This window comes from Xyrauchen texanus, chromosome 27 (genome assembly GCF_025860055.1).
Source record: "Xyrauchen texanus isolate HMW12.3.18 chromosome 27, RBS_HiC_50CHRs, whole genome shotgun sequence".
NCBI lineage: Eukaryota > Metazoa > Chordata > Actinopteri > Cypriniformes > Catostomidae > Xyrauchen > Xyrauchen texanus.
Window position 1 is genome coordinate 815,389 of NC_068302.1, and position 14,436 is coordinate 829,824.

At 40.7% G+C, this 14,436-nt stretch overlaps 1 protein-coding gene across 3 annotated transcripts in view; it reads right to left on the bottom strand.

Annotated features, from left to right (window-relative positions):
• The window catches only part of LOC127620575 (rabenosyn-5-like), a 31,262-nt gene that overhangs the window by 6,354 nt on the left and 10,472 nt on the right, over positions 1-14,436 (bottom strand). For all 3 annotated transcript variants that reach the window (XM_052093728.1, XM_052093729.1, XM_052093727.1), the window contains exons 8-11: positions 14,318-14,388; positions 14,121-14,207; positions 9,846-9,948; positions 9,381-9,485 (exon numbers count right to left, since the gene is read on the bottom strand). In XM_052093728.1, coding sequence (XP_051949688.1) covers positions 9,381-9,485; positions 9,846-9,948; positions 14,121-14,207; positions 14,318-14,388 — 366 coding nt within the window. The remainder of the gene's footprint in view (positions 1-9,380; positions 9,486-9,845; positions 9,949-14,120; positions 14,208-14,317; positions 14,389-14,436) is intronic.

Here is a 14,436-nt window from a genome sequence, read left to right on the forward strand (position 1 = left end):
GTTTCGCTGTTTCGTCTTCATTTTAGTTAAAACTGAGAATCCAGTTTCACACATATAGGTAGTTGTGAAGGGCAGTAGCAATGAAGTGATTGATATGCTCCGCATGGGATACTCAGTGGAGAGGCCAATCCAGAACAAAGACAATTTTTCTGTTTTGTGTCGAGTTCTCAGTGTGCGGTCACAGGATAGTTGCAGCATTTCTGATTCTTCAGGAGTTAAATTCAGTTCAGCGATTGAATCTGTGGTTTCAAATTCAAAGGGATTTTTCACCCACCGTTTGTCTTTTAATTCATTGAACTTCACTTGGTGGAACGTAGTGAGAGAAATTCCCCATCAGTGCATCCAGATGTGACTTAATGAGTCGCATCAGGGCAACGACCGATTTCTTTGACACACCATTTTCTTCAATATGTTTCATCATTGTCGGGAACATATAGTAGCATGGGGTTTTGAGTCGCAGCTGCCAAAGTGCAAGTGACTTCTGGAAAGCCTGAATTTGTTTGCAATGTCTGAAAATATTGTCCTCCCTTTCTTTTAATTTTAGATTCAGTTCGTTTAGAACAGAAAATATGTCAGCAAGATAAGACAGGTTTAAAAGCCATTTCTCATCATGGTTTCTCGGTTAGGAAAGCATGCATTTCATCCCTAAATTCGTACACGGATGACCATCCTGCCCTTTGACAGCCATCTCACATCTGTATGAAAGAGTAAATGTGTGTGCTCGGCTCCAATTTCAGTACATATGGCCTCGAAAAGTCGGCACTACCTTTAATGTAGTTCACAACTTAAACAATATCTCTCATCACCACTTCAAGATCAGGTGGGATTGCTTTTGATGCCAAAGCTTCACGATGAATAAAACAATGATTCCAAACAATGTTCTGTCCTGCTTCCTCCGGACAACTCCGCTATTTTTGCCAGAAATGTTTGCCGCCCTGTCGCTGGTGATGCCTTTGCAATTGGCCCAATCCAGACGGCATTTTGTCATGTAAGCTTTTAACTCTTCAAAAATATGTGCCCCTGACGTGCTGGAAGACAATGTACAGAAGATCTTCAACAAATTCACCTTGCCAAAAGTACCGAACATAAACCAGTAACGTAGCGCTTGCAAAATTCTTTACTGACTTCAGTCTCGCTATGAGCTGTTCTTATGGGCAATATCCCCAATACGACGTGACACATTATTGTCACTAAGAGGTATTAGGTTTAGCTTTTCAGATGCCTTTTCACCCAGAACTGTATGAACTATGTCTAGTGCCGAAGGCAATATTAATCTCTCTGCAATTGTGTGGGGCGCTTTTTTTGGGCAACACGATATGAAACTTTATAGGATACCAGGTGCAATTTGTGATTGTGTGTTATGCTTCTGCTGAGTACCTGAGCTGATGACTGAATTTCTTGAGCCTTCCTCTGAAAAAAAGATAATGGTTTGTCCACCAGATTGGCATGACGTGTACTTAAATGTCTTTGCAACTTCGCTGGTTTCAAACTTTCATTTGCCAACTTTTCCCCGCATACTACACACATTGAAATTACAGCATGGCCTGCGTCAGAACAGTTGATGAACCCAAAGTAAAAAAAAATCATCTTTATATGGTCTTACTCCAGATTTCTGCTTTTTCTTTGCTGGGCAAGAACTATCAATACTGATACTTCTACGCTGTTCGCATGCATCACCTTCACAATCTTTTCTGCTCATCTCTGCTGTGTGAAGCAGGGTTGGACGGCTGATGGCGTTTTCTGCTGCTTCATTTGAAGGGGTCTCGGTCTCAGGGCCTCTTTTTCTTGTGAAAAAAATCATAAATGGTACTTTTTGACTTTGGCCTGCTCATGTTCAGCATAAACTAAATTAAAGACTGGCTAGTAATGTCATGCTAGTGAAGCCTTTGCATCAACACAGTGAGGTAAAATAAAATGGCTGCGTCAATGACATGTGATAATGTACTGAGCACTGCTTGAGGTAAAAAACTAAAAGTGTTTGATTGCATGTATGTGGGTCAGGTGACAAAGGTGGAGTATTTATTTTGCATTTAGTTGAATGATGTATTTCAGTGTGCTACTATTCAAAGTTATTATTATTATTAATAATATTAAAACTGAATACATTTTTGGAACAATATCCTTAAATCATCCTAGCAAACCATTTTTTAAATCTCCGACCCAGAGTTTGAAAACCACTGTTCTAGAGTGGGTATTATAACCATGCAAATGACAGCCTACCCGTAATGGAGGTTTTCTGGCTTAATTTACAGGATATAAAAGCGCTCTAAACAGAGAGGACTTGAGAAGAAATGGAAGTCACATCCAGGTTGTAAAACCTCACGAACGTATTATATGGCTCTATTTGAATGCGCTTTGACCCCGATAGGGCAGTTAACTCATCTACAATCCAGTGCAAGAGCCTTTGGAGATGGACATGCCTTTTGTGTGACCTCCAAAGCAAATAAATAGCTGGTACAACAGGCCTGGCGGGTCAACATTTGTGTGTAATGCCCACACAGGGCATTACATATACATTGAACATTCCTCATCTGAATTAAAAGGTGGGGGATAAAAGGCTTGCAAACGGACGACCTGAGCCATTGATAAAAAATTAGGCACCTAGCCTTTTCTAGGTTTAATTATAGATTTTGAAGGTTTGGTCTGAACTCCAAACATGAGCTGTCAGTTGACAGCACCTGCAAGTCACTCGCTCATTTAAATGAAGCCAGGGCTAACAGAAGAGCGGTCTTTAATGAAAGAATGTGCAACTCAACAGATTTCAATGGTTCGAACAGGAAGCTTGCAATTGCTTTCAGCACTACATTTAGGTCTTAAATCGACACCGTAGCGGGGCGAGGGGGGTTCAACCACCTTGCTCCCCTAAGGAATTTTATGATCAGATCGTGTCTGCCTATAGAGGAGCCCGCCTCTGGGGCATGACACTCTGAGATAGTCGCTACATAGGCCTTAAGCGTTGATGGGGTAAGAGCAGTGTCTAATTGCTGTTGAAGGAATGCAAGGATATCTGCTTTTGAGCAATTGACTGGGACTTCGCTACATTGCAGTTTGCAAACACCATCCATTTTAGAACATAGAGACGTCTTGTGGATGGCGTTCTAGCCTTTAAAATGGTGTTCAATTTCAACTGGTTTGATGTGCTCTGTTCAGGGGCCACATATGTAGGTTCCACAGCTCTGGCTAGGGATGCCAAATCATGCCTTGGGCTTGAGAAAGGAGGTACCTCCTCAGTGGTATTTCCCACAGGGGGCTGTTCAACAATTCTATCATCTTCAGGAACCAGGACTTGCTCAGCCATTTCGGAGCAACTAACAGAACCGTTTCCTCAACTTCCCTGATTTTGCAGATTACAGAGTGAAATGCATATTTGCAGATGTAGGGCCATATCGCACTCTTGCTCATGTGACATTACTTAAATAGTCATGCTTATCAATTGAGGCGACTGGACAAAATACATTTTGTCATGCTTATCAATTGAGGCGACTGGACTCCGCACTGGCGATTCATGTACGCCACCACCGTTGTGTTGTCAGAATGAACCAGGACATGGTGATTCACAATGTTGTAATGGAATGTCTTGAGGGCTAGAAATACAGCCAGTAGTTCTAGGCGGTTGATGTGCCATGAGCGACTTGCAACACTCCAGGTGCCAAAAGCCAGCCGGACATCACACACCCAATCCATGTGAAACACATCTGTGATCACCACTATTCATCTGAATACTTGACCCAGCATGACCCCATGTTGGCAGAAAGCTGGAGCTGTCCAAGGTCCTAAATCAGCCAGACAGCGACGAGCTACTCAAATGCGCATGCGCCTGTAGTGCCAGGCATGTTGCGGTACATGCCGTCTAAGCCAATACTGGAGAGGTCTCATGTATAACAGACCTAACGGTATGATGGCAGATGCTGCTGCCATAAAACCCAGAATTTTCTGAAAAGACTTCAGTGGACATCTTCCCCAGTTTGAACTGAGGCAGACACTGAAGAATGGCCGGCACGCACTCACTTGTGAGGTGTGCACGCATGCTCACGGAGTTGAGCTGAGCCCCTAAAAAGGAAATTTGTTGGCTTGGGGAAAAGTCTGCTTTTTGCCCAGTTGACGTTCAGGCCCAGGTTGTTCAGATGGGAAAGCAATAACATTCATTAAGCAGTACACATAAGCATTTAGAACAAAATCCCATTCCCAACGAACTGTGGTAGGGAGGAGGGAAGAAACACTGGTTTTGGGCCGAGAAGAATATAGGGCTCTGGGCTCATCTTCATGAGGCCATCCCATCAGGAGCGCTTCTGCTATCAAGGGGGGTTTGACTCTGCGTGTGGCTTGCATTGGAACAGCGGTTGCCTTTGTTTGGGCTATGTCTTGCACGGATTCACTGCTGCCTTGATAAGTGAAAGAGGGATTATTTGCCAGTCGCTGACTGGAAGTAGAGCTGGCCAAGTGAGAGGCAGTGCTGCTTCTTTTTAAATGTCTCATAGTCGGAGACTGATTCTCAGCAGCTAAGAATCGCTCAGAGAAGCCCTGCATTGCTGAAGAGGCAATCCAGAGGCAACCTCAAGTGATACTGGAGTGTTAAGGAGGGAGGCTTTTTCTGCGTCACGCATATCCATGAGTGTGAGCCATATGTGGTGATCCAGGACCACCAGACTGCAATAGATATGGCATCATCCCCATCGTCAGTGCCACCAAATGTGATCAGACCGTGCGCTCCAACTGAGGGCCAGATGTCGTCATGCTTATAATGCAGCGGTGAAGAAACTATGTCTGATGCGAGGTGGAGAAAACTTCACCGGAACATACAGGGGAACAAATATCTCCTGACTGCAGATGTTAGAGCACAAGGCGACAAGTCGTCCTGACAGCATCCTGTGGAGAGCAATAGTCCGCTGAAGGTGTACCTTTGACGGCGAGAAGAGAAGGGTTTCATAGATGAAGTAGAATAGTCCTAGTCATGATGGAAGAAAACTCAGAAGTAATGGTGATTGAGCGCTCGCCTAGGTCAAGTGCCCGTCTGAAGGGGAGGGGCTCAAACACCATTGCCAATCAGAAAGAAACAAGGGTTTCAACTAGGTCGTCAAGGAAAGTACTTTCCCCATAGCAATTTAGAAAAAGGTAACTTATGTTGATGTTAAATATGATGAACAAATGGTTTCCCCTCTTTACTTTAAACATAATTATGCATTATGGACGCCTCATATCAACTCATACGGATATCAATGAGAGAATTAGTGGTTGACCGATATATCGGCCGATATTCTGTCTTTTTTTAATAATCGGCATTGGCCGATACATTTTCCAGTTTGGCCAATTTTTTTCTTGAGGGTGGCAAAAATCATCTGCTTGCATGTGAAGCAACTGAGACATGTAAACGACCACTCATGGTTCATTTTGTTGTTACATATGTAAGGTGGGTTGCCAGTGTGTTTGCATTCAAAGGCAAAGAGCAAATGTATGATCTTTGAGAAAATCAACATATTAAATTTCTCACAATTAGCAACTCTTCCTGAGGCACCACACCCCCACTGAGCGAAGATTGCAAATTCACACCTCACTGTTGCCCTTCCACATCTGTCCCATTCTCTCCCCTCTCCTCGTCATCTCAGAATTACCTCAAACTCACCCAAGATCTGTATGTAACAAAATATCATATCTGATGTATACAAATATTGTAACTAGTGTAACATGTTTGGTATCATTTAAAATGTCTCAGTGTGACTGGTATAGTGTTCTTTTTCCCAGGTTTGTAAAACTTAATGACAACAAAGTTATAAGGTATTTTCCAAATACTGAATAACTCTGGAGGTCTATCCCATTTACATTACATTTACATTTATGCATTTAGCAGACGCTTTTATCCAAAGTGACTTACAGTGCCCTTATTACAGGGACAATCCCCCCGGAGCAACCTGGAGTTAAGTGCCTTGCTCAAGGACACATTGGTGGTGGCTGTGGGGATTGAACCAGCAACCCACTACGCCACCACCACTCCATCCCCCTCCTTGAAGGTTTAACACCAGGAAGCCAAGAACCCATTCACCCCCAAATTCTCATTGTTCAAAGGATAATACCATTTGGTACACAATATGTATTCTGTCTGGATATTTAAGGAAAGCTGGCCCAGAGATCAGGGTTCTCTGTAGTCAGATGATCCCACACCTCAATGTGTGTAACTTTAATAATAGGAATCTGCATTCAGATTTCCCATGCATTGCAATTACATGTAGTTTTCTCAACTGCCAGGTATGTTCTTTGACTTGTTTCTGTAACTTGTGTTTTAAATCCTACCTGGCAAATACATTGTTACTTTTTTATTTATTCTGTATTTCTCAGAAATCATTTATATCATTGCTGGGTCTTTAAAATAGTAGAAACCGCTCTGGAGGAACAGAACAGGAGAATACCATTTTAAGAATCATTTATATCATAACTGAAGCTTTAATGTAGGAGGAAGCCACTTAAAGACTATCAGTTTGAATCTCATTAGAAACTGATCAAAAGGTAAATGAACAGATGAGAATTCAGAGAATTCAATAAATTCAGGAGATTAAAATAAAGGAATGATCAGAAAGTAATTGTAGCCTTAATCTAAATTAGAGGTCAATTTAAAATTGGAGTCAGATAAAATTAATAACAGGATGAATTTACAAAGTGCAAATTATTAACAATACCGTAATTTCCGGACTATAAGCCGCAACTTTTTTCCCACGCTTTGAACCTCGTGGCTTATACAATGACGCGGCTAATATATGGATTTTTCCCTCTTTCAAATTTTATAAAAAAATTAAAAAAACATTCTGTGACGTGCTCAGTTTTTTGGCGTGAAGCTTTCATTAGACCAATGAAATTGACTGAACGGGTTAAGGTCAAAACAACTTTTTTGTTTACTGTTTAGATTAAATCGAAGGCTCAAACTTCCCATCATTCTGATTACGGTAGTCATTTTGTCACCCTCACCATGGCAAAGACATGGAGAAACGCATATGATGCTACTTTCAAGTTGAAGGTGATTGATCTGGCTGTTGGAAAAGGAAATAGAGCTGCTGCACGGGAGCTTGGTCTTAATGAGTCGATGATAAGACGTTGGAAACAGCAGCGTGAGGAATTGACTCAGTGCAAAAAGACAACTAAATCTGAGGCTATTCAACTCCGACACCGAAGGAGATGACTTCAGTGGTTTCAGTGCACAGGACGAGGAAGATAGTGACCAATTACTTTCTTGGTAGGCTACTGTTTACTGCAAATGTTTTATTACAAGCCGTGTGTGGCAGCGGGGGCGTGGTCAAGCGCCCGTCCGGGAGAGAAAAGCTGTAAGGGCGCTTACACCTGCGCTAAATTATGTCTAACACCGGTGTCTAATTTCAAGTGCCCTGCTTCACGTGTCCTTCTTGGGAAAACTGTCACACGGGCACCAGTGTGACAGTTTTCAGCAGGGCACTTGACGTTCCAGGTAAGGCTTTTAATGGCCACAGCAAGTTTTACAATCAATTTTATAAAGTTTCTCAATTCTTCTATGCGCCAACACTAGACTGACGTGTGTCACTCTCTCAGCTCTGTGGCTGCTGCCTTTTTATGCCGCTCTCCCCATGCTTACTGAAATTAGACACCGGTGTTAGACATAATTTAGCTCAGGCGTAAGCGCCCTTACCGCTTTTCTCTCCCGGACGGGCGCTTGACCACGCCCCCGCTGCCACACCGTGTTTCATTAAAGCCTATTTATTTTTGTTACAAGCCGTGTTTCGTTAAAGCCTGTGTAAAGTTCATTTGTTTCAATGTACCGGTAGGCACCTGCGGCTTATAGACAGGTGCGGCTTATTTATGTTCAAAATAATATTTTATTTAAAAATCAGTGGGTGCGGCTTATATTCAGGTGCGCTCAATAGTCTGGAAATTACGGTAGTTGCTTTACTTCAGCACTCAGAAAAGACAGAACAACGCAGAGAACTTCAAGAGGCAAATCTATCCATTTTTAGCAGTTTGCCTGCCTTTTTACACATACATCATTGTTACGTGCAATAATAGACCGGTGTGCAACACAGTCTTAATTAAACAGTCTGCGTATCAGAACCACAGCAGCGCGTTTGAGCTCATAATGTTAAAGTGTTTCATTCTCCCTCTCTCTCCTCAACAGTTTCCTGTACCTTTTAACTGTCTTAGACAAATATCAACAAAACTAATATCATATACTGTCTGCAAAAATGCACATATCTTGTTTAAACAGATGTAATAAACCAATCTCACAACTTGAGCAGATCCAGCATCCTGTGGAGCTTCATTTATTGACCTCTAAAGAACATATTCTTACAGTCTCAACTCAACAGTTCCCTGTAACTTTTAACAGACTTGTCTAATGATAAAAGGCAAATATCAATAAAAATGTATATTATATACCATTTAAAAACAGATGTATTTCACGAATATCATGAAAATCCAGCCTTTTCTTCCCATCGAGCGCTCATCTAATATCTTCTTCTGAAGCATGTATTCAATCAGAAAGAATCAAAAACTTCAGGATCAGGATTTACCCGGCTTGTATAGCTAATGTGCATGCGCGTTCTAGAGTTGATTGACAGTTGATGTCTGTATCTAAAAGGTGATTAGCTCTTTTACCTGTAAGGCGGGACTTCCTATCTACATCCGTTGACCGTTGGCTGCCGTTGTCTGTCCTAATTTCTCCCACTCATTTTAATAGAAGTGGCCAGTCTCTGCTAAATAGTCTCTGCTTGGTGCAACTTAAAAGTAAAATCTCTTCACGTGTGCTGTGACTAAATGTATTATTCACTAAGCACTATATGTACAATTGGTTTGATTTGGTATTTTTTGAGTAAATGCGATTGTTAATGTGCACATGCCATCCATGGTTGCTGGACTACTGTGTGTACTGTTATTTCCTTCTCCCTAATATATTAACAATTTCTTCATGTGCAAATAATTTACAAAAATTTGATGACTAGACAGAAATCTGAAGAAACTGCTATCTACCATTTAAAATACAGTTGAAAAAAAAAAATGATTCTTTTGTGTGAAATTGAGTAAATATAGTGCTAAATAAGAGTTTTTATTTTTATTTTATGTTTGTTATTTACTATATTAAATTGTGTGATATACCCTGCTCTCTGAATATCGGCATCGGGCATTAAAAGAAAGAACGTAACATCCACCGCTTGTTTTGTTTTTTCAAGCATATTTCAAGGTTTTCGCATCTATAGCCAACATTTGGGAAGGGATACATTTTACAAACTTGCAATTTGAATTATAATATATGATAAACATATTTTTGCGTTGCTCAACATGTGCCGCACACGCAGGTATCGCCTTTAAGGGTTAGCTGAGTGATTGTGATACAATATGAACAGAGTGCCATGACTTTGCTGTTCTGTCACCTGTCTCTCCTGTTGAACCCTTTTCTCCTGCTCCTCCCTCCTCTTCTCCTTCAGCTCCTCGTATTTATCCTTGGTGGGGAGGGACGTCAGACCCAACAGTTTCTCCTGTATGGTGTTAGAAAGCAAGTGGAGAAAGGAGAATGTGAGTCTATTGTTTTGAATGAACAAGTGTCCAGTACATAGTTTGGTGAACTCCTTCGATAGAGATTAAAAAGTGTGCACAACTTGAATCATCACAAACAAGCTAAAATAGAAGATAGTTTTGATATGTTTAACATGTTTTAGTCACCACATAATTCTCATACTTCCAATTACTATATATTATTTCATAGTTTTGATGAATTTACTGTTATTCTAAAATGCAGAGACAGTCATAACAATAAATAAGTATGTGTCTCCAAACATTTGACTGGTAATGTATATCTCTGGCTTCTTAAGGCAAAGATGGTGTTGTTTGTGTCTCACCTGTATGAAAAGTGTAGCTGCATAGCGCACCATCCTTTGCAGCTGGAGAGCTTTCGGGTGCGGCTGGACATCTTCTTTTAACCCAAGTGTGAGAATCTTCTTACTAATACAAAAACATACCCATAAAAATGCATACATGACACAGATACATCCATCATAAAATACAGTACAGCTATGCAACTTCATTATGCTGCCTCCTAAGATCCCTTCTTTTTTGCCAAATTTTCAAGGCAGCATTGCATGCATTCTTCAATTCTACATTACCCAATAATCTGGCCAAATCCTGACTGATGGTGATCCATTCTTGCCTTATTAGTGCTTGGAGTTGATCACAATTTGTGGGTTTCTGCTTGTCAACTCACCTTTTGAGGATTGACCACAGGTTCTCTATGGGATTAAGATCCAGGGATTACCTGGCCACGGATCCAAAATTTCAATGTAATGATTTACGAGCCACTTCTTGCCTTGTGACATGGTGCTCCATCATGCTGGAAAATGCACGGATCATCACCAAATTGCTCCTGGATTGTTGGGAGAAGAAGTTGCTCTTGCGTGACGTTTTGATACCATTCTTTATTCATGAAGTGTTTTTGGGCAGAATTGTGAGAGAGCCCACTCCCTTGGATGAAAAGCAACCCCACACATGGATGGTCTCATGATGCTTCACTGTTGGCACGACACAGGACTCATGGTAGCGTTCACCTTTTCTTCTCCAGACTATCGATTTTCCAGATATCCCAAACAGTTGGGGTTTGGGGGCTTCATCAGACAAAATAACTTTGCACCAGTCTTCTGCTGTCCAATCCTCGTACTTCCTGTGGAATTTCAGTCTGTCCTTGATGTTTTTCTTGGAGAGAGGTGGCTTCTTTGCTGCCCTTCTTGACACCAGTCCATTGTATAAAAGACTTCGCCTCACTGTGCATGCAGATGTGCTCACACCAACCTGCTGCCAATATTGAGCAAGCTCTGCATTTGTGGTGACATGATTCTGCAGCGGACTCCTCAGGAGGAGACGGTCCTGGCACGTGCTGGACACTCTGGGACGTCCTGATGCCTTCTTCACTGCAGTTGAACCTCTCTCCTTTAAGTTCTTGATGATCTGGTAAATGGTTCTTTCAGGTGCAATATTCTTTGCAGCAATTTCCTTGCATGTGAGGCCATTTTGAAGCAAAGCGAAAGGCTACACGTCTTTCTTTAGAAGTAACCATTGCGAACAAGAACACAATGATTGGAAGCACTTCTTCCCTCCTTTTATAGCAAACAGTCTGCTCTTATAATCCAATCAGAATGATAGTGATTTCACCTGACTAGTAATTGCTCACACTTTCACAGGTGCTAGTGAAATGATTAGCTGGTCATTTTGTGCCAGGACCAAAAAACAGTGAAATTTGGGTTTTTGTGATAAAGTTCATTTTTCTGGCCAATTAAGCTTTTTGTACCATGAGTCTTGTGTCATGTCAACAGTGAAGCATCCTGAGATCATCCATGTGTGGGTTTGCTTTTCATCCAAGGGAGTGGCCTCTCTCACAATTCTGCCCAAAAACACTGTCATGAATAAAGAATGGTATCAAAACGTCCTGCAAGAGCAACTTCTTCTCCCAACGATCCAGGAGCAATTTGGTGATGATCCGTGCATTTTCCAGCATGATGGAGCACCATGTCACAAGGCAAGAGTGATAATGAAGTGGATCAGAGATCATTACATTGAAATTTTGGATCCGTGGTCAGGTAACTCCCTGGATCTTAATCCCATAGAGAACCTGTAGTCAATCCTCAAAAGGTGACTGGACAAGCAGAAACCCACAAATTGTGATCAACTCCGAGCACTAATAAGGCAAGAATGGATCACCATCAGTCAGGATTTGGCCCAAAGCTGATATCCAGCATGCCACAGTGAATTGCAGAGGTTATGAAGAATGAGGGTCAACACTGTAAATATTGACTCTTTGCATAAATTGAGTGTTTTTGCCAATAAAAACCTTTAAAACTCATGAAACACTTATCATTGTTTTCCAGTATACCACAGAAACATGTGAAATATTACTGAAGCAGCAAACTTTGCAAAACACAACATTTATGTCACTGCCATTACATTTGGCCACGGCTATACTACCAGATGTTCAGTGGTTTGTTCCTGGTAAAACTGATTGGCAAAAGGTTACTAAACACAGGACAAACAAACAAAAACAACAACAGAATTGGAGCACTCCACACCAAGTGCCATCTTGATGTAGAACTCCATTTATGTATTAACTTCTGAATAAAACAAAGCAAGATTATGCTTTACTAATGCCTAATGTTGCTACTTCACAGTATTTTAAAGTCCGGCATGGATTCTTAGTTCAGTGAAGATACAGTATTTCGTCAAAATAATTTAGGTCATTAGTTCTGTACACTAAGGGTAAACTGTCTGGAAGCATGTTAGGTGTATTTAAGTTCAAAACTTGTTCTCTGTTGTTCATTTGAAAAAACGTGCCGCATCTGTCAAATGAAGAAATGCTGTCTGCACATGATAGGCAGAGCAAAAGGCATTTACACTTAAATGCGGATGTTTACATGGATACAGACACAGATGTATTGCACAATTGTAATTCTTTTTAACAAAAGTCCCCCCCCCCACAGTGCTATGAAGTGGGTGATTTGACCCTCCCCAATCATGCATCTGTCCTTGTTTATATATTTTTATCAACACTGAAAATAATTTTGTATGAGATACCTTGCAACTGCGTGGCTTTGTGTCTGTTGTACGAGTTGGTGTCTCCAAACAAGATGGCGTTGTCATGTGGTGCCTGTTACTTTTCTCAGCACTGGCCAGGATGCATGAACTCATAGTCGTTTATTATTACTGGATGAGGATTTAAAAAAATGCTTTTATACATAATGCTGAGGCGCATTTTAATTCACAGGTATGAATCCTTGCAATTATACATTTTTATTACAAATAACTATCCATTGTAATTTGTCTTCAAATTGAGTTCTTAGATTTAAATGCAGATGAATGGAGGATTCAGCTTTGAAGTGTCAAGTGCCTCCTGCAGGAATTAAACTCACGATAGTGTGTGACACTGACAATGTGCAATTTCGGTCTGTAGGTCTGTTACCCACATAAAACTAGCAGACATAGAAAGAAACATTCTACAAATGGGACAGGATGCTCCACTAGTCGTCCAACAACAAACTAGTATGTTTTATACGTTTTTAGCTGTGTTGATTTTAAAGTGTTGAATTAAAGATGGCACTTTTTGTATTGTTAAAGTTTGAAAAGTTGCATCTTAAATCATCCTCATTATTTAAAGCATTGCTTCTGTACAAACGTTATTATGCTTATTTGTGAGGTGCTGTGGACAGTAATTTTATAGAGTCTGTTTCTGATTCTTTATGTTGGTCTGTCTGACAGAACAATGGATTGCTTTAATAAACTGATGCAGAAGAAAAAACTGCCATAAACTATATACATCGCAAACCTACAATAATCGTACATTTACGCACATTTGAAGCACTATGGTTACATTAGCACATCACTGAGCTTAGGATGCGCATAAGCGGTGTTGTGCCCTAGATTGGAGCGTCTCTACCTAAATTATTTGTCTATCTACCTCAACGAATTATTGATTATTTTTGTGTGTGTGTGCACTTATCATTTTTCTTATTATAGCGTCCACATATCTCCCAAAAATACATCCACTTAGGCATTTAAACAATTGTTATATGATACACATTTTTCACATTAGTGCTGTTGTATAATAAGAAAATGTGCAAATAATTGTAAGTTAACCAGTTAACCACGATCAAAAACTCATCCCAATATTGAATATATTTGAACTGATTTGAACTGTTATTATGCATTACGTCATGTGTTGTAGTGAAACACTTCCCACTTGAACGAAATCCCTCCAACCCACATTTGGTCTCCCTCAATGATCAAACCAAATTTACACCATTGCATTTATTTAAAGAGACACAGTGCCTACAAATTCCATTTTTATTTTGGAATTATCTTATGCCAGTTTCTCCAGAAGTGACAATTTTGTTCTATTAAAACACTCAAAACTATGCTTCCTTTGCTTTTATTGTTTTTGTAGTATTATGATTTTTCACATGAATTCAATTCATATCTTGGATCTTGGAAACATGATCAATAATGCCTCCAGAAAGGTGTCCTGGTTTGTGCCTGACAGGTTGATCTGATCGTTATCTTAGCGACATGCTAACATCCCTGCGAGTTAAGCCGTTACTGCCGATGTAGACTGTGTGTCTCTCTTGTCTGTTGCATACCTCAGAACATCGATGAGCTCATAGTATTTTTGTATCTCCATCCTGAGTCCAGCTGCATTCTCAAGATTATAGGTCGTCTCTCCAGAACTGTACAACACAGAGAGAAAGAGTGTCTGGCAGCCCATGAACAGCGAATTAATAAAGAGAACAAATGCACGTGTGTAGGTCAGTTCTTACAGCTGAAGTTGAGGGCTTACTTGAGCGACTCTGCCATGTGCGTGTACTCTGGAGCTTTTGCTTCAACCTTCTCCATACACGTCCTCAACCTCTGCAAACACAACAGACACAAACATTATTGTGTAGAGACTCACAACAA